Below are 22790 nucleotides of genomic sequence, written 5' to 3' on the forward strand. Positions count from 1 at the left end.
CAAGTAACCCATATGTTTTTTTTTAAACCACTTTATCAACTTTAAGGATTTGTGTTTATGGACACTAAGATGTCTCTGCTTATCTACATTTTTGAAAATTGTGCCATTTATAATGTACCATCTTTCCATATTAGTCCTCCCAAAGTGCATCACTTCACACTTCTCCACATTGAACTCCATCTGCCATGCTTTTGCCTATTTCACCATCCATTCATCCTGAGGTCTATAACTATCGTCATCACTATCTACTACATTGCCAAGTTTCCCATCATCTGCAAACTTTATAATGCTGCTCCCTACAATTGCAAAGAGTAAGAGTAATTGCAAAAGTGTCAGCTGTGGCTCAGTTGGTAGCACTCTTGCCTCTGAGTCAGAAGGTTGAGTGTTCAAGTCCCATTCCAGAGACTTGAGCACACAAATCTATGCTGACACTCCAGTGCTGTACTGTTGGAGGTGCCGCCTTTCGGATGAGACGTTAGACCGAGACCCCGTCTGCTTTCTCAGGTGGATGTAAAAGATCCCATGGCACTATTTCGAAGAAGAGCAGGGGAGTTATCGGTGGTGTCCTGGCCAATATTTATTCCTCAATCAACATCACTAAAAAAACAAATTAGCTGGTCATTATCACATTGCTGTTTGTGGTAGCTTGCGATGTGTAACTTGGCTGCCGCGTTTCCTACATTACAACAATGATCACGTTGCTCCACTTTCTTTTGCCACTTCTGGGCCCCAACCTCGCTACTCCTGCTGTACCTGCCCACGCTCCAATCACCGACCTGGACCTTCATGACGTCCAATCCAGTCGCCCTCTTCGCTGCCGTCGCCCTCCTGCACCAGCTTGCGCTGTACCTTGCACTGGTATAACAGAAGACTAAACCCCCCCCATATCTCATCGTCACAGGTACAACATTACTTCATCTGCAGTAGTTTCTAGAAACAGAATCCAAGATTGGAAAGTAATATGATTTTCCACATAGTGCAAGAGGGAAGTCACCTTTCAGAATTGTGTGTGATTAAACAGGACCCTGTGACATCCCCAGCAAGCACTACCTTGCTTCAACCACCTATGAATATCGATGAGCATTGAAGTGTAGTACTGATTGATTCCTACAATGGTGATGGGGATTTCCCCACTGCAGACAACTTTCAGCAGCAAATCTAGCGAATTACGGACACAGAGATTGAATATCCGAATGTGGCAACAGTATCCTGAAATCCGAAATTCATGACCTCACACTGGGTGGGAAGGTCAGTGAGTACATCTTCAAAAGCCTACCCAACTGCACCACTAGCCTAACACATAACTGCCCTACTCCCCCTCCCAAGCACGAGCACACCTCCTATTCCTAGTTTCACATCATTCCCTTGGAGGAGATGGTGCTGGCCATTCTTGGCAGGGGCATGACTGAGACCTTGGCCAGCGGCGGGGCAGAAAGGATACAAGATGCCGGTGTCCTTGTACGTTATCCTCCTTGCATGCACCTCTTGTTTCACACACCCAAGAAAAGCAGCTTGCCCAGCCAGTGGGTGACCAAGAAGGGTGGGGGAGGAGCGTGAAGAAGAAGAAACACTCAATTTCACACTCCCAGCTCCTTGACGTCAACCAGCAGAGCCATTTGCAGTGCCCCCACTGACAGTCAGCAACCTTGCTGCAGCTACGAGGGTAGCAGTGATATCAGTAGGATAGGTAAAGGCACACACAAGGCTGCTACTAAGCGAATGCATAAGGGTGATGAGTTGATTTCTTGATATCATATTGGAGGGATAGATTTATAAAGTTGGATTGGAGAGTTTGCTTTGTGATGGTTTTTATTTCACGTTGTGGCCAAGAGGAAGCTGTGATAGTTAGTAACCGAGGGAAGATGAGTTGTAGGACAAATGTTGGAAGGGGAATTGGGGTTGTGTCCCGCAGGTGTATGATGATATCCCGACCAGAAAGAGGCTGTCTGGGTAGCATCCTTCTTTTTGCGTTTGCGAGCAGATGCTGTAAATCTGAAATAAAAGAATAAAATGTTGGACATACCTTGACCTGAAACGTGAACTCTCCTTCTCTCTCCATGGATGCTGCCTGACCTGCTGAGTGTTTCCAGCATTTTCTATCTTCTCTGAGGCCTTCCTTTACCATCCAAGGCCTTGCAAGCATCCAGCAACACTCCCTGCACACTTTTAAAAAAAAACGTATATTGCACCAAGCTACTACTTCAAGATAATCAAAAAAAATCCAGTCTAAAAGCTGTTTTATAAATACATAACAAGCAAGAGGATAATTAATGAAAGAGTAGGGCCTATTGGAGACCAAAAAGGTAACCTGTGTTTGCAGGCAGAAGACATGGGTATGGTTCATTATGAATACTTTCCATTTATCTTCATAAAAGAGTGGGATGATGTAGAGTTAAGGAGGAGGAGTGTGAAATATTGGTTGGGATAAATATAGTGAGAGGAAGTATTAAGGGGATTAGCATCTTTGAAAGTAGATAAATCGACAGTTTGGATGAAATGTATCCCAGGTTGTTGAGAGGCCAGGGAGGAAATAGAGGAGGCTCTGACCATCATTTTCCAATCTCCTCTGGCTACAGGCATGGTGCTGGAGGACTGCTAACGCTGTACCATTGTTTAAAAAGGGAGAAAGGGATAGATCGAGTAATTACAGGCCAGTCAGCCTAACCTCGGTGATGGGCAAATTATTGGAAAAAATTCTGAGACGATATTAATAGTCATTTAGAAAGGCACTGATTAATTAAACACAGTCAGCATGGATTGTTAAAGAGAAGGTTGTGTTTGACTAACTTGATTGAATTTTTTGAGGTGGTAACAAGGAGGGTCGATGAGAAAGTATGTATGATATATTGGATTTCTTGGTCACTATCTTGTATTGATGGCCTCTAGTTATGCTCTTCCCCACAAGTGGAAACATTCTCTCTCTATCCACTCTATCAAAAAGACCTCCATTAGGTCACCCCTCAGACTTCTTTTTTCATGAGAAAAGAGACCCAGCCTGTTCATCCTTTCCTGATATGTATACCCTTGCATTTCTGTTATCATCCTTTCTGATTGGTGTCATAATAGTGTCAGCTGTAGCTCAATGGCTAGCACACTTGCCTCTGAGTCAGAAGGTTGTGGGTTCAAGTCCTCTCCAGGGACTTGAGCACATAAATCTAGGTTGACACTCCAGTGCAGTACTGAGGGAATGCTGCACTGTCTGAGGTGCCGTCTTTCAGATGAGACGTTAAACTGAGGCCCCGCCTGCTCTCTCAGGTCAATATAAAAGATCCCATGGCACTATTTTGAAGAAGAGCAAGGGAGTTCTCTCTGGTGTCTTGGCCAATATTTATTCCTCAATCAACTAAACAAAAAAAATAGATTATCTGGTTGTTATCACATTGCTGTTTGTGGGAGCTTGCTGTGCGCAAATTTGCTACCGCGTTTCCCACATTACAGCAGTAACTACACTTTCAAAGTGCTTAATTGGCTGTAAAGTGTTTTGAGATGTCTGGTGGTCGTGAAATGCGCTATATAAATGCAAGTCTTTTAGTTTACATGGATTTTATTAGAAAAAATTCTGTGGCTCAGTATGAATCTTCATTTCGAAAGACACATTAATCAAGGACAGTCAGCATGGATTTGTTAAGGCAAGGTTATGTCTGACTAACTTGATTACATTTTTTAAGGAGGTAACGAGGAGGGTCAATGGGGGTAGTGCGTTTGATGTCGTCTACATGGATTTTAGCAAGGCTTTTGACAAGGTTCCACATGACAGACTGGTCACGAAAGTAAAAGCCCATGGGATACAAGGGAAAGTGGTACATTGGATCCAAAATTGACTCAGTGGTAGGAAGCAAAGGTTAATGGTCGACGGGTAGTTCTGTAACTGGAAGACTGTTTCCAATGGGGCTCAATTTTCCTCAGTGCTGTTTTTTGGCGTATTTCAAGAGTTATTCCCATTTTATTTGTGCCCGACTACACCAAAAAAAACCTTTTTCCCGTTTCCCCGTTCTAATTTTTGAAATTGGCACCGCGCAGCCTGTTCTTTAGTTTCGGGGGGGGTGGAGCCTAATATCTGTGCCGAATAAAGGATGCCTTCCCTTCTGCGCAGGCGCGAAAAAAAATGTTTTTTACGTGACTGCTATGGGCGTGCATGCCCAGTACGCCTCCCGGTCTGCATTCCATCATTTTTAAAGAGTAAGTTGTGTGTGAGAACTTTAATTCTGAGTGGAAAAAATTGGAGCTGCAATATGCAACCGACTCGAGGACCAAGAATTTCTCACAGGACGAAGTGGAGGCCCTGATTACTGTAATTGAGACCAGATGGCATGCGCTGGACACCAGCAGAGGTCAAATAAAAGTTTTGTCAAAAGAAATGAAGAAACGCTGGAACCAACTTTCTCAAGATTACTGTGCAATGGTGACCACCTCGAGATCCGGAGGCCAGTGCAAAAAGAAGTGGCAGGACCTTGGTCAAGTAGTTAGTGTAAGTAATATTTTCATTCATTCACTGGAATTGCAATTGTAAATGTGATCATCTGTATGTCCCACCCAGCAGAAAGACACCCTCTCTTTAAAAAGTTATATTTTCATCTTTGCAGAGGAAGATGGCACACAACAAAAGAGAGAAAACTCGAACAGGAGGAGGCCCGGCAAATCTGCATCCACTGACACCCTTGGAAGACAGTGTTGCTGCTTTGATGGGGCCTGCCTGGAGAAAAGCAACCACCACTGCACAAGCTGGGCCCACACTCGAGGGAGAAGGTAAGTCCTGCAAATTCCACCGTCTGGCTTTGCTAAAAGTTAAGTACTGCACGGGCTAGCCATGCTTCGGTTCATGGGGATGTCTCGGTCAGCTACGCTTCAGTTGATGCAATGTGTATCATTCATCGTGGTTCTTCAAATGAACCTGCAGCCTGCGCTGTGTGTGCCTACTCATGCCACTCTGCTCCCTCCTCTGCTGCTAACCATTTGTCTGTTCTGTTATATTTTGCAGAACTTGAGGCCAACCCTGACGAGGCTGAAGCTGATGCAGAAGAAGATTCACATGCGGACAAGCCTGAAGAAGAGAACATCTTCCAATCCCACCTTCCAGAACAAGAGCATGGGGGTGAGGGGGAGGATGAAGACCCTTTGTTGTGCTCACTCTGGTTGAAGTGCTGTTGCATCTTCCTCCTCATCATCAGCCACTCTCACCTCAGGTGGGTCTTCTACTACCAGCTTCTGCTGCCTCATGATGGCTAAGTTGTGCAGCATGCAGCAGATATTAGTGAACTGACCGACAATCTCAGGGGTAGTATTGCAAGCAGCCTCCGGAATGGTCCAGGCATCAAAAACGCTGCTTCAAGATGCCAATAGTCCTCTCTATTATGCTGCGTGTCGCAATGTGTGACATGTTGTATACCCGGTCAGCTCGTGTCCGGGTTACGCGTAGGGGTGTCGTGAGCCAGGTGGCGAGGCCGTACACTTTGTCTCCCAGCAGCCAGCTCTGCTCTTCTGGCTGCTGCTGAAACATGGCAGATGTAGTGCTCTCGAGTAGGATGAATGCATCATGGGTGCTCTCAGGGTATCTCACATCAACTGCCATGATGCGATGCATGTCGTCACAGACAAGCTGCACATTCACGGAGTGGAAGCTTTTTCTGTTCCTGTACATCTCTGAATCCTCCAAAGGTGCTCGCAAGGCGATGTGGGTACAATCAATGCAGCCCTGTACCTTTGGGAAGTCAGCAATCCTGGAGAAGCCCACAGCCCTGTCATGCATTGACTGGGCAGTCATGGGGAACTTTATGAAGTCATTCCTCCGGGCATATAGTGCAGCAGTCACCTGCCGAATGCAGATATGTGTTGCATGTTGAGAAATGGCGCACACATCCCCAGTTGTGGCCTGGAATGATCCAGATGCATAAAATGAAAGTGCAGCCGTAACTTTTACTTAACTGATAAAGCAGTCCCCCTGATGCTTCTAGGGTGAAGGTCTGCTTTTGTTAATTCACAGATCTCGGTTACAACTTCTCTCACAGTCTGCATTACTCAGGTGTAGGTATGAATGCCTGTCTCGATATACGCGATGTGGGTAATGCCTCCTGCCCATCATCCTGCATGCTCTGAGGTTCCTCAGGTGATGATGCCTAATCAATCTTCTCCTCCACAGCACCATCATGCAGAAGGCTTGCTTGCACGAGGTATGACATTGTCAATATTGCCCCATAATTTAATTGTAGCTTTGCAAGAAGCTCAAAACAGCAGGACAAAGGACTCGCACCTTCTTTCCCCTCTCTCTCTCTCTCTCTCTCTCTCTCTCTCTCTCTCTCTCTCTCTCTCTAAGATGCACGCTCTAGTATGGACCACACCCTGGTCTGCGCATGCACAATAGGCTTGCTTAGAACGGGAAGTCAGGCATTCAGTGAAGATATTTGGGGCAACGAAGTCTATAATTTTTGATGTTTTTCAAAGTACCACCCCACCACCGAGGCTGGAGAGTCAGAGCGTCGGCCAGCAGAATCGCTCCCTCGCCCGGACATGGGCTCGGCTTCCACCCCTCCCTCCCACCTCACCCCCCCCGGGGCTTCTTTTAAAGCTGCTGTATAGCCTAAGGGTTCTCGTCCCTTATATAAGTGGCTGGCGGTTCAGTTCGGCTTCCACCCTACCCCCCATGCAGGTCTTCTTTTGAAGCCGAGCCCCTGTGTCCGGGCGAGGGAGCGATTCTGCTGGCCAATGCTCCAACCCTCGAGCCTGCTGAGGTGGCGCCGTGGCACTTTGAAAAAAATCTAAAATTAAAGAATTACATTAGACTTCCATTTTCTCCCTTTTGACTTTGAAACAATTAAGATTCATTGATGCATATTCTTTGCCGCCTTGACTCCCTCCAAAACTTTGCCTAAAAACAATGGCGTCTTTCTGCGCCGATTTTTTTTTTTAGTGTGCTGCTTTTTCTTAAGTGCCCAAAAGGTTTTTTGTGAGTGGTCACATACGCCGTCCTAGGAAAAATGTAAGTTGGCCAAACTTGCTTAAATGTGAAAAACTGCCGCAGACGTCGGGTTACACCCCCTATGACACAAAAAATTGTAACCTAAAAAAGTCGTACCTAACTGAATTACGCTGGCGCAGAAATTTGGGGGAAACTTGGAAATTTTAATTTACTCCCCAAAAAAAGGTGCACACCAAAAAGAAGGCGCAGATAATTGGGGAAAATTGAGCCCTATGTCCCTAACTTTTTGTGGTATATATCAATGATTTAGACTTGAATGTAGAGGGTGTAATTAAGAAGTTTGCAGATGTTACAAAAATTGACCATGTAGTTGGTAATGAAGAAGAAAGCTGTAAACTGCAGGAAGATATCAATGGACTGGTCAGGTGGGAAGAATGGCAAATGGAATTCAGAATGGAGAAGTGTGAGGTAATGCATTTTGGGAGGGTAACAATCAAGGGAATACACAATAAATGGTAGGATACTGAGAAGTGTAGAGGAACAGAGGGACCTTGAAGTTCGTGTCCATAGATCCCTGAAAGTTGCAGGATAGATAGATAAGGTGGTTAAGAAGGCGTGCGGGATTATTTTCGTTATTAGCCGAGGCATAGAATATAACGGCAGGGAGGTTATGCTAGAACTTTATAAATCACCAGTTAGACCACAGCTAGAGTACTGCATATAGTTCTGGTCACCACATTACAGGAATTATGTGATTGCACTTGATAGGGTATAGAGGAGATTTACGAGGATGTTGCCAGGACTGGAGAATTTTAGCTACGAGGAAAGATTGGATAGGATGGGGTTGTTTTCTTTGGAGCAGATGAGACCGATGGAAGATTTAATTGAAGTGTATAAAATTACGAGTGCCTAAACAGAATGGATAGGAAGGACCTATTCCCTTAGCAGGGAGGTCAATAACAAGGAGCACAGATTTAAAGTAATTGGTAGAAGGGTTAGAGGAGAGTTGAGGAGTACCTTTTTCATCTGGAGGGTGGTGGGGGTCTGGAACTCACTGCCTGAAAGTGTAGCTGATTCAGATACCCTCATCACATTTTAAAAAGTACTTGGATATGCACTTGAGGTGCTGTAACCTACAGGGCTATGGACCAAGAGCTGGAAAGTGGGATTAGACTGCAAAGCTCTTTCGCGGCCAGTGCAAACGCAATTGGAAGAATGGCCTCCTTCTATGGCATTTACCTACAATTCACCTTCACGATTATTGTTTAGCCCATCATTTCTGTGACTTTTCATTTGGTCTTCCATGATTCATGTAGTCTGGCGCTATTGCTCCAATGTAGTGTATCAGGTATTATCACAAGGAACATCTATACCATGTCTTTTTATTTCGATCTGAGACTGCATCTTTCAATTGTTAGATGCCTTGATTTCCTTCTCATGCAACTTTTTCACCCCAACCCCCAAGAATATGGACAAACGATTTGGCTAGTTTATAGAAGCACAATAAAGCAGAACCTGGCTTTTGCTCAGTGATAGCACTCTCGCCTCCGAGTCAGAAGGTTGTGAGTTTAAGTTCCACTTGAGCACATAACCCTGACACTTCAGTGTCGTACTGAGGGAATGCAGCACTATTGGAGATGCCGTCTTTTTTGGATGAGACGTTAAACCTCTCGGGTGCATGTAAAAGATACCATGGCACTATTGGAAGAAGAGCACAGGAGTTCTTCCTGGTGTCCTGGCCAATATTTATTCCTCCACCAACATCAGTGAAACAGATTATCTGGTCATTATCTCAGCGTTGTTAAGGGACCTTGCTAAGCACAAATTTGCTGCCAAGTTTCCCTACATTACAACAGTGACTAAGTACGTAATTGGCTGTAAATCACTTTGGGACGTCCTGAAGCCGTGAATGCACTATATAAAAGTTCTTTCTTACAAATTTTTCCATTCTGCTGTAGCCATTCACCTGAAACATAAGAATATTGAATTTCCTTCGGTTCTATCAGTATGGACAAGGGCAAGCAGGGTGGAAATTGGGCAGGGACCTGTTAATTTCAGGTCATGTTCCTTTTTGGGTGTGTCAGAGTTTTCTTGGGGAAGAGGAAACGTGCTTTCTCCATCCAGCCCCACACCCATCCCCTTTGCACCTGGTGTCATCGGCGGAGGCAAGACTGATGGCATTCCCTCTAGTTGCTTTCCTCCGTCACTAATTTCCACCTAGTGTATAGCCCAGCTCTGCTGCTACTGGAATGGCCCTCCCACATCACTTTAATCAAATGCCCCCGACCCTAAGAATCTGGATGAGATTGGAGTGCCTGGGGCCAGTGGGTTCAAGCCGTGCTCCATCATGGTTATGGCAGTGGAATAGGATTGCAGACTTTTGGGCCCAAGCAGTTTTCTTGTTTCTTTTGCTTCTTGGCCATGTTGTGGTTAGATTTAGAGGTCAAGAACAACAATTGAACCTTAACAGAACACTAAGAAAATCATTTTACAAAAGCGCGAATGATAGAAAAGTGAGAATTTGGAATTGCTCATATATTCCTAAATTGTAAAGATTAACATCATGTCCTTTAGTATTGTTGAATATGATTTATATTCAGAAAATTAAACAGTGAATAATGAAACTCAATGAGGTAGGTTTTCCACTGGCCAACAGGAGTAAAACTGGCATTGTGAATCGGACGCTAGTTATCAAAACCGCCCAACTTTCATTTCCATTGAAATTGGTGGAAATAGAAATTGGGTGATTTCTGTAACGTGTGGCTAATCCATCACACCAGTTTTACACTCGGGTGGCAAGTTGAAAATCTACCCCCAATTTTTTTTCCCCCACAGCAACATACTGCAGATGTCAGTCAACTCACAAATGTCTTAAAGGAGAAGATCAAAGAAAACAAGAGACTTAAATCCTCCTTTGACACATTAAAGGAATTAAATGACTCCTTGAAAAAACAGGTAAGAACTATTTTGTAAAGGTTATATTACCACACTATGGTTGTGTCTCAACTGGTGTAGCTGTAGAGAGTAACTCGCCTCAGGTCATTTGAATGTAGTGACTTTCTGAGCATGAAAATCCTTTAGTGAGTACTGCAGGTACGGTCAAATTAGGCAGATCCTTAATGGGGCGCTCCCGAATTTCACTCCCAACAATCTACACCCACCTCAATTTCCAATTTCACCAAAGCTCCACTGCCTGCAATTTGTCCTGCACTAAATCCGACTCATCCATCATCCCCTTGCTGATCTTCCCTGGCTCCCACTTATCAAATTTTAAATAGTTCTCAACAACTACTTCTCATCTTTGTAAACCTTTTTAGCCTAATTTACTGAATGTTATTGAACTGTTCAAAGGATTATTTTTTATGATTCAGAATGCAATTGCAAATGACTAATTGAAACGATCTTATGATAAATTGGTAGACGCGCAGTCAACAGTTGTCTTGTGAAATTGAATATTGACCTTGTATCAAAGCCATTATTTGTGTAATCTTTAGACAACCTAAATGTTTTTTTAAAAAAAAAAGGCTTTTTATCGTTGTTTATTCATTTACGGGATGTGGACGTCGTTGGTAAGGCCTGCATTTATTGCCCATCCCTAATTGCCCTTGAGAAGATGGTGGTGAGCTGTTAAACTATACTGCTTAGGAACTCCCTAAAATTAGTTAATTATGATGTTTGGAGGTTTGATTCCAACAATTTTTGATGTGATGTATTATATTAATTTGCAGGACCTGCTGTAATTACAATCCAACTTAACAAATACTGCAGAAGCATAGTGATATATTTTAGAACTTTAGTACTGTTCTCTCTTGCTGTGGGTTCCCATAAGCAGACCATTATCCCCTACAATCTGGAAGCTGTATCTTTTGACACACTCTGCCCTTGCAGAGTTGAGTTCTTGAGAGCTAGCATTAACTACTTGAAGTAATCTGAATTTACCTTGGCCATGTGCTACTAAAACAATTCTTTTCTGTTGCTACAAAGGTCAGAAGTTCATAGACCAAAGCAATTGCCTTTATTTATGAATACAATAATTGACACATACTTTAAGTACAAGGCAAAAGTCTGAAATAAGTCAAATGCCCCCTTATTAAGAAGATTTACTCCTGATTTAGTTCTATGTCTGTCATTTGACAAACAAAGTTTTCTTCTCGCATGAAAATCTTCCTGTTTCAAATAGGGCCTAATAGTGAAAATTCTGAAGCCTAACCAAACAACAGATTCCAAAAGATATTCCTGCTTGTTCTTAATCCTCAGAGCCCAGTATCAGACGTGACTCAGTTGGTGGCACACTTTCCTCTGAGTATGAAGGTTGTGGGTTCAGGTCCCACTGCAGAGACTTGAGCACAAAAATCTAGGCTGACACTCTAGCGCAGTGCTGAAGGAGTACTGCACTGTTGGAGGTGCTGTCTTTCAGATGAAATGTTAAACCGAGGACCCGTCTGCTCTCAGGTGAACGCAAAAGATCCCATGGCACTATTTCGAAGAAGAGCAGGGAGTTAATCCTGGTGTCCTTGCCAATATTTATCCCTCAATCAATATAACAAAAACAGATTATCTTGTCATTATCACATTGCTGTTTATGGGAGCTTGCTGTGCGCAAATTGCTTACAATACAACATTTCCTACATACAACAGTGACAACTCTTCAAAAGTACTTCATTGGCCGTAAAGCGCTTTGGAACGTCCTGAGGTTGTGAAAGGCGCTATATAAATGCAAGTCTTTTTATGGAACAGTGGTCTCCTTGTGTATGAAATATGTCTGTTTAACAATTGAATATAGTTGTTCCTAGACAAACTTAGTAATACTTTGTGTATATTTCCAATTAAATTCAGAGACCAGATTGCACAAATGCAGTCAATATTTGTGATATCTTACTGAGAGATAGGAACAATTTACATATCCCCATCTATCTTACAAGTCAAACGGGTTGTCGTAAATTGGTTTTGGAGCTCCATTATGGAACACATCAGTTGTTTCACATCAACAACAGTCTGCTAATTTGAACCGCTGAACCAGTCTGAATTATAGATCAAAGAAACAAATAATTCTGGCTCTGCCACAGACATTAAAGTTGAATTTTCCTTCTTTGAACTATATTCAATTGTTAAACAGATGTATTTCATACACAAGGAGACCACTGTTCCATAAAAAGACTTGCATTTATATAGCTGCTTTCACAACCTCAGGATGTCTCAAAGCGCTTTACGGCCAATGAAGTACTTTTGAAGAGTTGTCATTGTTGACACAATTGCCTTTAGCACATATCGGGAAACAACGCATCCCTAGTTCATGATTTTCCACAATTAAAATTAATGAGCAGAAAATCATGGGCTGGGGTGCGCCTTTTTTCAATGTGCGCTCCCGGTAGAAATGTGCGTTGAAGTAGAAAATCTCTCCTTAACTTCCTGCCATTTATATACAGTATATGCATTTATTTATTAAATGCTTTTCTTAAATAAAAAGGAAAATAATCTACTACAGAACTATAAAAACTAGCTTCCAATGCAGAGGTATTGAATTAAGAGTATGGGGTAGAAATTCAGCTCCCGAAAAAGGCCGCGTACCGCCGGAAATCGACGGCCAAGTGGCGGAATCGAGTGGCCGCTGACTTTCGGTCCAATGGCCGCCGCCAGTGAAATTCAGCCCAGGGATTTTTCTGGCGGTCCCCACTTCCGCCCTGCCGCTGATCAAAGCGCGCACCACCGATCTCCTGCACCTCCAGCCAAATTCAGCTGTAAAAATCCTTGATCTGCCGAGTAGTGCCCCTGACAGCTTTTTCTGTCAATGCACCTTGCCTTGTGTGTGTGGGACTTGGCTGCACGACGGCCATCAAAGGCGAGGGCCCGCTGCCACGGCCACCATTTTATTTTTTTTGCCGGCTGACTTCCAGGTCGGCCGGACAATTGTGCCACCGGGTTCGGCCGGGCCTCCAACAGGCAGCCTGGCACCCCCTCTATAATGCCAGACCGCTGGCCCGGCCGAAACCCTTCCAGGTGGCCCAGTGGACCGAACCTAAAGAATCGCTGCTTTTCTCCCCTTTAAGTGAAGGGGAGAGACGTGGGGAGGCACACGCGTAATTATGTCATCGCCACTCGGCTGCTAACTGACAGCCGTGGAGACTCCATTCCACCTTCACTTCCGCCCCTCTAGAGTACTTACTGCCCCATTTCCGCCCCCATTATGACTGACTTCAGGTCCGCTTCAAAAAAAATGACGAAGCTGAATTTCGCGAAAGAGGCCACCTTATCTGATGCGGCGGAGGAATCACTTCAAAAGTGGAAGGTGTCACCCGTTTCGGGCGGGGTTGAATTTCGGCCCCTATGTTTTTTAATGCTGATGCTGCTGATATTTTTCAGATTAACGATGTAAAGCAACAGAATAAGAAGTTGGAAACTCAGGCCAGAAAGGTTCAAAATCGTTTAGAAAATCTGCAAGTGAGTTTTAGATGACTGTAGAAAATCTATGGAAGAATAAAAATGATGAAGATATCATTGTCCTCTTCCTCCTTTTTCTCTTCTGCCCCCCCCCACCCCCCGATTTCAAGCTTTGAAGTTCTAATTTTGTATTCGTCAAAAGGACTTATGGTTAGACTTGTCCAAGGGTATTAAAAGAGATGGTGGAAGTTATAGCAGATGCATTCGTTATAATCTACCAAAAGTCTCTGGACTCTGGGGAGGTACCAGCGGATTGGAAAGCAGCTAATGTAACACCTCCGTTTAAAAAAGGGGGCAGACAAAAGGCAGGTAACTATAGGCCGGTTAGTTTAACATCTGTAGTGGGGAAAATGCTTGAAACTATCATTAAGGAAGAAATAGCGGGACATCTAGATAGGAATAGTGCAATCAAGCAGACGCAGCATAGATTCATGAAGGGGAAATCATGTTTAACTAATTTACTGGAATTCTTTGAGGATATAACGAGCATGGTGGATAGAGGTGTACCGATGGATGTGGTGTATTTAGATTTCCAAAAGGCATTCGATAAGGTGCCACACAAAAGGTTACTGCAGAAGATAGAGGTACGCGGAGTCAGAGGAAATGTATTAGCATGGATAGAGAATTGGCTGGCGAACAGAAAGCAGAGAGTCGGAATAAATGGGTCTTTTTCGGGGTGGAAATCGGTGGTTAGTGGCGTGCCACAGGGATCGGTGCTGGGAATGCAACCGTTTACAATATACATAGATGACCTGGAAGAGGGGACAGAGTGTAGTGTAACAAAATTTGCAGATGACACGAAGATTAGTGGGAAAGCGGGTTGTGTAGACGACACAGAGAGGCTGCAAAGAGATTTGGATAGGTTAAGCGAATGGGCTAAGGTTTGGCAGATGGAATACAATGTCGGAAAGTGTGAGGTCATCCACCTTGGAAAAAAACAGTAAAAGGGAATATTATTTGAATGGGGAGAAATTACAAGATGCTGAGGTGCAGAGGGACCTGGGGGTCCTTGTGCATGAATCCCAAAAAGTTAGTTTGCAGGTGCAGCAGGTAATCAGGAAGGCGAATGGAATGTTGGCCTTCATTGCGAGAGGGATGGAGTACAAAAGCAGGGAGGTCCTGCTGCAACTGTATAGGGTATTGGTAAGGCCGCACCTGGAGTACTGCATGCAGTTTTGGTCACCTTACTTAAGGAAGGATATACTGACTTTGGAGGGGGTACAGAGACGATTCACTAGGCTGATTCCGGAGATGAGGGGGTTACCTTATGATGATAGATTGAGTAGACTGGGTCTTTACTCGTTGGAGTTCTGAAGGATGAGAGGTGATCTTATAGAAACATTTAAAATAATGAAAGGGAAAAACAAGATAGAGGCGGAGAGGTTGTTTCCACTGGTCGGGGAGACGAGAACTAGGGGGCACAGCCTCAAAATACGGGGGAGCCAATTTAAAACCGAGTTGAGAAGGAATTTCTTCTCCCAGAGGGTTGTGAATCTGTGGAATTCTCTGCCCAAGGAAGCAGTTGAGGCGAGCTCATTGAATGTATTCAAGTCACAGATAGATAGATTTTTAACCAATAAGGGAATTAAGGGTTACGGGAACGGGCGGGTAAGTGGAGCTGAGTCCACGGCCAGATCAGCCATGATCTTATTGAATGGCGGAGCAGGCTCGAGGGGCCAGATGGCCTACTCCTGTTCCTAATTCTTATGTTCTTATGTTATGTTCTTATGTCCATCTAGTTGAATAAACAACAGTAAATTAATACTGTGATTGACTTAAAAATGACTTTTTAATGTTTCTGTAATGGGTTATTTCCACAACACTTTCCCCCCCCTCATTTTTGGTTGTTACTTGCTCATGGATTCCAGCAAAATGAAAGATTTTGCTGATCTTTAAAAGTTAGTATAACCTGTATCCTATTTAAATATATTGGCAGTAATAATTTTTTTATATAGATAACAAATTAGAAATACAAAATTACAATGCTCCCCACAGCAATATAAAGATAAAAAGGAAAATCTGAAATGCTTTAAAAATATATAGTAGGTCTGTTAGCATCTGTAAGCTAAAGAGCGTAATGTTTACGTGACAAAATGAAACACTCTTCTCTGTTAGATTAGCTACTCATTTCTTTCTTGTCGAACACAGCATATGCACACTTAAGCTTAGTTATTGCTAGCCGTTTCTGGAAGTTGGATTGAATACAATTTCCCACCTCAAAAAATCCTTCAGGAAGTCCTTATCTATGTGATACCATTGTACTTGGATGGGTATCCATGGAATGGCTCTTTAAAAGTATTTGGCACAGATTGGTGAATCATGCTATTCAATTTAGTTCAGCCATCTTATGTGATTGACCTCCTTGGGATCTTTTGAGGGGGGGGGGGAATGGGTTTGATTAACAGCTGTATTAGGGGGTGAAGACATGTGTTGGTTCAGAGAGGGGCAAAGCCAGTGATTCTTTATAATCTCTTTGAACAACTCTGAGGCCAGGAGCTTCTAGGGGTTATATTTACAAAGCTCACCAGTTGGTCTGAAGCTAGTAGAGATACTGAACTAAGCAGAGACTCGGGGGGGGGGGGGGGGGGTAATTTTAACCCACAAAAAACAGGTGGCTTTGAGTCTGGTGGGAAGTAAAAATGTAACAAATTTCAAACAGGAACCCAACCCGCTCACTCCCGGTTTTAACGAAGACGGAACGAGAGGTGGGTGACTAATCCGCTCTCGGGAGGCAGTGCGATGGTTGAAACCTTTTAAAGACGCAGCGTGCTTTCATTTTAATAAGGTTTCTATTTTTTATCTGTTGGATGGGTTTTCCGAGCCACGAAAACCAGTAGGAAAAAGGTGAGAAGGGCTGGGTCCATAAGGTATGTATGGGGAGAGGTAAACTGGGGCAGGGAGAGGTGGAGAGCAAGGTGAGAGTTCACCAGCTGGGGGTGAATTGAACTTCCTACCAGGATCCCACAAGACTGGCAGCAGAGCAGTTGAGCAACAGAGGCTAGAATGAGCCCGTAGGTGAGGGAAGTAGAGGCCGATGTCGGGAGGAAGACTTGCTTAGAAGCAGAATGCGTAATAAAACTAAGGTCAGGAAACAAATACCTGATCCATCAAGCCTGCCTTGTACAACAACAACATCTTGCATTGATATAGCACTGTTAACATCCCAAAGTGATTCACAGGAGCATGATGAGACAAAATTTGTCAGCAGGCCACATAAGGAGATATTGGGACGGGACCAAAAGCTTGGTCAAAGACGTAGGTTTTAAGGAGCGTCTTAAAGGAGGACAGAGAGGCTGAGAGGTTTAGGCAAGGGAATTCCAGAACTTAGGCATTAGGCAGCTGAAGGCACGGCCACAAATGGTGGAGCAAAGGAAATCGGGAATGCGCAAGAGACCAGAATTGAAGGAGCCTCTGTCAGGGTGTAATTTCTGCAGACCATGATTTCCATCTGTCACCAGCCACACCTTCTCCTGGGACAGGTGAAAAAGATCAGAGAAAAACCTTGGATTAATTTAAGAAAAATCCTCCGGGAAATTTCTGTTCCAACTCCAGAAGGTAATCAAACAAATCAAAAACATCCCGTGGTTGCAAAAGGCGCATATAAATGGAAGTCTTTATTTTTTACCACAGCTATCTACTTCTCATCTCCAATGTTATTTTGGTGTCTTTAATGATCACTTTCCACACCTTGAGCTAAGATTAATACCTATTGCTGTGCTCCTGAGACCTATTTTCTTTAAGCTTGTAAAAATATTTGTGCTTAAGTTATGTTCAAGGCTAAATTGGACTGGTTAGCCAATTTGGCTTTGTGTTGCCATGTGCCCTTTTAACTTTAGGGACATAGATGGCTTCCACTAGGGACATATAAAACAGTGTTGTTCAATATGTTAGCAACACTAATTAGGAATACAGATGTGGAAAATTGCATTTCTGATTAGTAAATAGCATTGTTGGGCCTGCGATCTGCATATTCATATTTGCTCAGCGTATGCATATGTATTTTAAACCTTTTGTGCGTTTGTTGGTAAAATAAGATAAAACACAGTATTCTGGTGTTTTTTGAACATTTGGTGCTTTACGTTCTTGGTTACTGAAGGCTGGTAGATGTTTGTTCAGTAAATGTGCATGTGAAGTACATTTACCTGTATTGTGTGAGTGTATATAAGGCATTTTCTACTAAAATTAGTGCATGTGGCTAAAATAGGTTCGCTGTTGCCACACCTGTGACTAATCAGCCATTTCTATTTGACAGCAATGGCAGATGGCTGGCTTGGAAGGGATTGTATTTATTTTCAGTGTTGCTATAATCCCCACCAATAGGATTGCCTGTCAATCTAGTTCGAGTCATTTGTCATCTTCAAAGTCTTGCACCAGTATTTATTTTTTAGCAGCTGTAGTTTGGCTAATCAAGTTATGCCTCATCACAATAGGCTTCTTGAAATGGAGACCTATGACTGGTGCCAATGATCAATTTTACGCCAACTCCTGGGTTTCAGCAAATGTACTTAAATATTGGGCAGATAAGACCTACTCTGGTTTGTGGGGAATATGATTTTACATACAGGAGTGGCTGCTGATGCTGAGTCCAAGGGATTATCTAATGTTGAAAAACTCAAACAATTCAAATTTTGCAGCATCTGTAAAGAAATTGAACCTGTCAAAGAATCTACATCCAACTTTTCTCTTTACAGATACTAATGAAACTGCTATGTATTCTAGCATTTTCAATTTTATCTCACTGCAAGGTAGCTGTGTCATTAAGAAAAATATATCAATTTTACTTCTTTGCAGAGGAAGAATGAGTTGTGTGTGGTGCAGAAATTTCATGAAAATGTTTCCACTGGTGTGAAGGGGATCAGATTGGAAAAACAGGAACAGAGTCAACCAGCTCGTAAAATCAGTCGAGTAAGATATTTTGCTACATTAGCTGGCTTCAGTGACTCTCAGATTTGTTGATTATTCTATCGATTTTTAAAATTCAGACTTTAAAAAAAATTTGCACCCCCCCCACTTCCTTGCCTCCAACAGCAAGAAATCTTGAGTACAGGTATTTGCACAGCCGCTTCAGCTGCTGTAACCTGCTACCTCTTATCATCATGCCCAATCCCTGTCCTGACACAAATTTTCCCCTCAGTTTCCCTCACTAACGAACCTCACCAGGCTTAACTGCTCCAAGGGAATCCTCTCTTGCTCTCTCAACCACCTCTCCCCTCAACTCTTGAATATTCAAATACTTTATTACCATCATAAATAGCTCCCTTTTCACAGGCACCATTCCCATCCTCTTGAAAACTGCCATCATGGATTCCTTAAAGAGGACCCCACAGTACATCCTAAAGGATCAAGCCCCTCGCAAACCGCCATCAACCGCCTCAGAACTGGTCATAGTAGATGCTACCACCTTCTCTATATAGATAGAAGATTAAAGCATCCTGATCATGCGATTGTGGAACTCCGAATCAGACCCTGGAGCACATCATTGAGCACTTCCCTTGGAGAAAATTCGCAGACAGCCTACAAGATACCCACGCTGTTGCACCGAAAGCTTTGGCCTGGATACCTGACTAGGATATTGACATTTGATTTGCTTTGCTATTACCATACAAAAGAAGTCGTCTGCCATCATCATCTTCCCTCGACTCCTTCATCCTTTCCCATAACTAACCCCCCACTTCCTCTTCAATGTTCTTGAATGTGCTGAGACAACACAGCTCAGTGCCTGCCATTCCCAAAATTCCTTGCAATCTAGCGTCTGCCCTACCCACAGAACTAATACAGCTTTAGTTATATGACACTAATTACATTCTTTTTGACTGCGACTGTGGTGTGCGATACATTCTGGTCCTCAACCTCTCCACAGTGTTCAACATGATCAGTTACTCACTTCTCTTTCACCGTCCTGCATTTGTCACCCATCTTTGGTTGCCTGTCTGTAATTGGTTCAACTCCTACTTGTCTTAATGAAACTAGCATATTTCTAGTAATGGGTTCTCCTACTGCCCCACACAATCACCTCTGGGATACCCCAAGGTTCCATCCTTGGCTCGTCCATTTCCGCACTTATGTGATGCCCCTTGGAAACATTATCCAAAAACTTGGGGCCAGTTTCTATATACAGTATAATGTTAATAATTCTTCATAATTTTACAACCCTTTATTAAAATTTTCTTTAACCTTCTTTATTCCGGTGGAAATAGTCCCAGAGTCGCAAGTCTCTCGACATAACTCTAATTTCCCATCTCCAACATCATCCTATTGAATCTTCACTGTAGTTTTACTCAGTTCCTGTGGACATGGGCCTACTACATAAAACTACCAATTTGGTGTTCATTTATGCTGAACAGGAGAAAACTTCGAGAGGCAATAGGAATGGCTGAAATGTTAAATAAGATGCATAAGAGGGTGGTATTCTGTTTTGGGGATTAAGACCCATTAGGATACTGAGGGATGTTTTACCCTTTATCTGCACTTGATCCTTACACTGAGCACTTGGAACTTTTCCAGTATATATTTGGTCCCAATATCACTTACTTTGGGCACACCATTAAAACCGATATTGCAATGCAATTTTATTACATGTCCTAAGTGATTCCATAACTAACTCTCAGTTTGATATCTCCTCTTTATATTCCAGCCTTCTATAAATAGTAATTTCTATGAACTGCTTGAAGTGCTACTGGACTGGATCTCTGATGGTTATCTTTGCTATTTGACTCCAGAGGATGAAAATGATATTCAGAAATCATTAGGTCCCAATTGTTTACCTAGAAAATCTATTCAAGAGAAGTGTGTGAAGGTAATCATGTATTTCGTCCCTCAAATGTTTTTAGTATTTAAAAAACCTGTCTCTGTTGTATGAATGTCAACTTGGAATTGAACTATTTTGTATTCGATATAGTTATTGCAATTTTTCTGCAGACCGATAAAGTAATCTCCTAACTTTACTTGCATAAGAACATAAGAAATAAGAGAATTTGGCCCCTCGAGCCTGCTCTGCCATTCAATAAGACCATGGCTGATCTGATCCTGGCCTCAACTCCACTTCCCCGCCTGCTCCCCATAACCCTTGACTCCCTTATCATTCAAAAATCTGTCTATCTCCACCTTAAATATATTCAATGACCCAAGGGTAGAGAATTCCAAAGATTCACGACCCTCTGAGAGAAGAAATTCCTCCTCATTTCTGTTTTAAATGGGCGACCCCTTATTCTGAAACTATGCCCCCTAGTTCTAGATTCCCCCACTAGGGGAAACATCCTCTCTGCATCTACCCTGTCAAACCCCCTCAGAATCTTATACATTTCAATAAAATCACCTCTAAGTCTTCTAAACTCTGAGTATTGTCCCAACTTGCTCAACTCTTCTTCATATGACAACCCTTTCTTCTCAGGAATCAACCTCGTGAACCTTCTCTGAACTGCCTCCAATGCAAGTAAATCCTTCCTTAAATAAGGAGACCAAAACTGTTTGCAATACTCCAGGTGTGGTATTACCAACACACCCTCTACAGTTGTAGCAGGACTTCCCACTTTTATACTCCATTATCATTTAACTGAAAAAAGAACCATGCCCCCCATCCCATTTAAAAAAAAAAGACAGTTTCTCTGAGCCTTATATTGGCTTTTGACATGAGTAAGTTCAGCTAATTTCTATACATTTTTAAATCTTATTGTAATTGATTTAAGAGTTGAATGAAGAGGTTGAACAGAAATTTACATCAAAAGTGAGTTAGTTTAAAACATGTACATTCCACTGTAGAGCTACTCAAATATTTTGTCAAAGATGGTTTACTTTTTTCACTGGCACTACTGTACAGTTGGTATGAGTGTCACAATTACTGCACATGACCTAATGCTAGTGCGAGGAGGGGGCAACTTTTTTTCCTTGCAACTGTTTTAACACTAAAATAAAACACCTTTCTGCTAATACTAAAATTGCATTTAAAAAATGATGTATTCTATCCAACAGAACTCACTTATGTAAACCGTTCACTAGCTTTCAACAAATGCTGAGCAGTTTTCATGATATATCAAGGCCCCTATATTTAAGCTTTGTGCACAAATAATAATTTGTAATTTCTATCCTCATGAGCTACCCTTCTTGTATCTTGCATGAAGAGCATTATTTGCTTTTAAGAATATCACATGCTGCCGGTGGCATAGCAAATTCATAAGTGCACAGAGCCACAAGTTGAATTCTGATTTGCAAACGGGTGCCAAGTAGAGACTCCCCCCACTCCCCCCCCCCCGCCCCCCCCCTCGCCGCCAAGAAGAAAGAGAAAATTGTATAAGGTTATCATCCATTCTAGTGACTAATCTCACATGACTGCAGATGGAAGTCCAGAATGTGCGACTAACCTCTCTTTCAGTAGGGCAGCACTGCATGCCATAAGGGACTTTAGGCAGTTACTGTAGAAAATTAAATGAAGAATGAACATTATAATTCACAACATTACGTTATAATCATGCGCAGATGTTTATTGGAAACATGAGTATTTTTTTTAAACCTAGCCGAAATTGCCCCCCTCCTTAAGGTCCATTTCCGCCTCTTAGAGGCCTTTCCAACTGGGAGCAGGCAGATAGGCCGACCCATCAGAAATTGTCCCTGGACCGGGAGCGGTAGAAACAGGTTTCCACCCAGCCTGTGTTAATGCCCCGTTGGGCACGCGCCGACCCCTTACCGCCTGGCAGCGACCCCTTTCCGTCCCGCGAGGAAAATTGTCCTACGGGAGTGGAGTGGACCCCCGACAGTTTGTGGCGAGTGTGCCCTGAAAGGGGAGGACGCTCCGCCGTGGCCGCCATTTTATTTTAATTGTCAGCTGACTCTGAAGTCGGCCCAACAATGGTGGTCACAGGTTCGGCTGGGCCACCAACAGGCAGCCAGGTATCCCCCTCTTGGGTACTGGGCCACTGGCCCGGCCGAAACCCTTCCTGCTGGCCCAGTGGGCGCCAGTAAAGTGGCTGAACAGCTCGCAGCGGCTCTTCCCTTTAACTGAGCGGGAGGGACATTGCTACGCATCACCACGACACTGATGATGTCGCACGACACTGATGACATCACCCGCCTTCTGCCCCTCATCTGCCCCAAACACCACCTGGACAAATTAAAACATTTAAAGATGCCAATATCCCGCTATTCTCCGCCCCGTAGATTGGGGCAGAGAATAATCATTTATTTCGAACGATGTGCCCCGTTTGGGGTGAATGGCAATTTCAGCCCCCTTGTATTAGATATGTAAATACTTGTTAAATGATAAACCCAAGTTACTCTGGGTCTGATTTAAGGAGGGAGAGAGAAAACAGGGAATTATAGACTGGTCAGCCTGACATCGGTAGTGGGTAAAATGATGGAATCAATTATTAAGGATGCCATAGCAGAGCATTTGGAAAGAGGTGACATGATAGGTCCAAGTCAGCGTGGATTTGTGAAAGGGAAAGCA

At 43.2% G+C, this 22790-nt stretch overlaps 1 protein-coding gene across 5 annotated transcripts in view; it reads left to right on the forward strand.

Annotated features, from left to right (window-relative positions):
- LOC139274813 (coiled-coil domain-containing protein 138-like) overlaps positions 1-22790 on the forward strand; it is a 164441-nt gene that overhangs the window by 72306 nt on the left and 69345 nt on the right. For all 5 annotated transcript variants that reach the window (XM_070891504.1, XM_070891505.1, XM_070891506.1 and 2 more), the window contains 4 exons: positions 9749-9868; positions 13274-13351; positions 18143-18256; positions 19986-20147. In XM_070891504.1, coding sequence (XP_070747605.1) covers positions 9749-9868; positions 13274-13351; positions 18143-18256; positions 19986-20147 — 474 coding nt within the window. The remainder of the gene's footprint in view (positions 1-9748; positions 9869-13273; positions 13352-18142; positions 18257-19985; positions 20148-22790) is intronic.

The sequence above is a fragment of the Pristiophorus japonicus genome, chromosome 10 (assembly GCF_044704955.1).
Source record: "Pristiophorus japonicus isolate sPriJap1 chromosome 10, sPriJap1.hap1, whole genome shotgun sequence".
Taxonomy (NCBI): Eukaryota; Metazoa; Chordata; class Chondrichthyes; family Pristiophoridae; genus Pristiophorus; species Pristiophorus japonicus.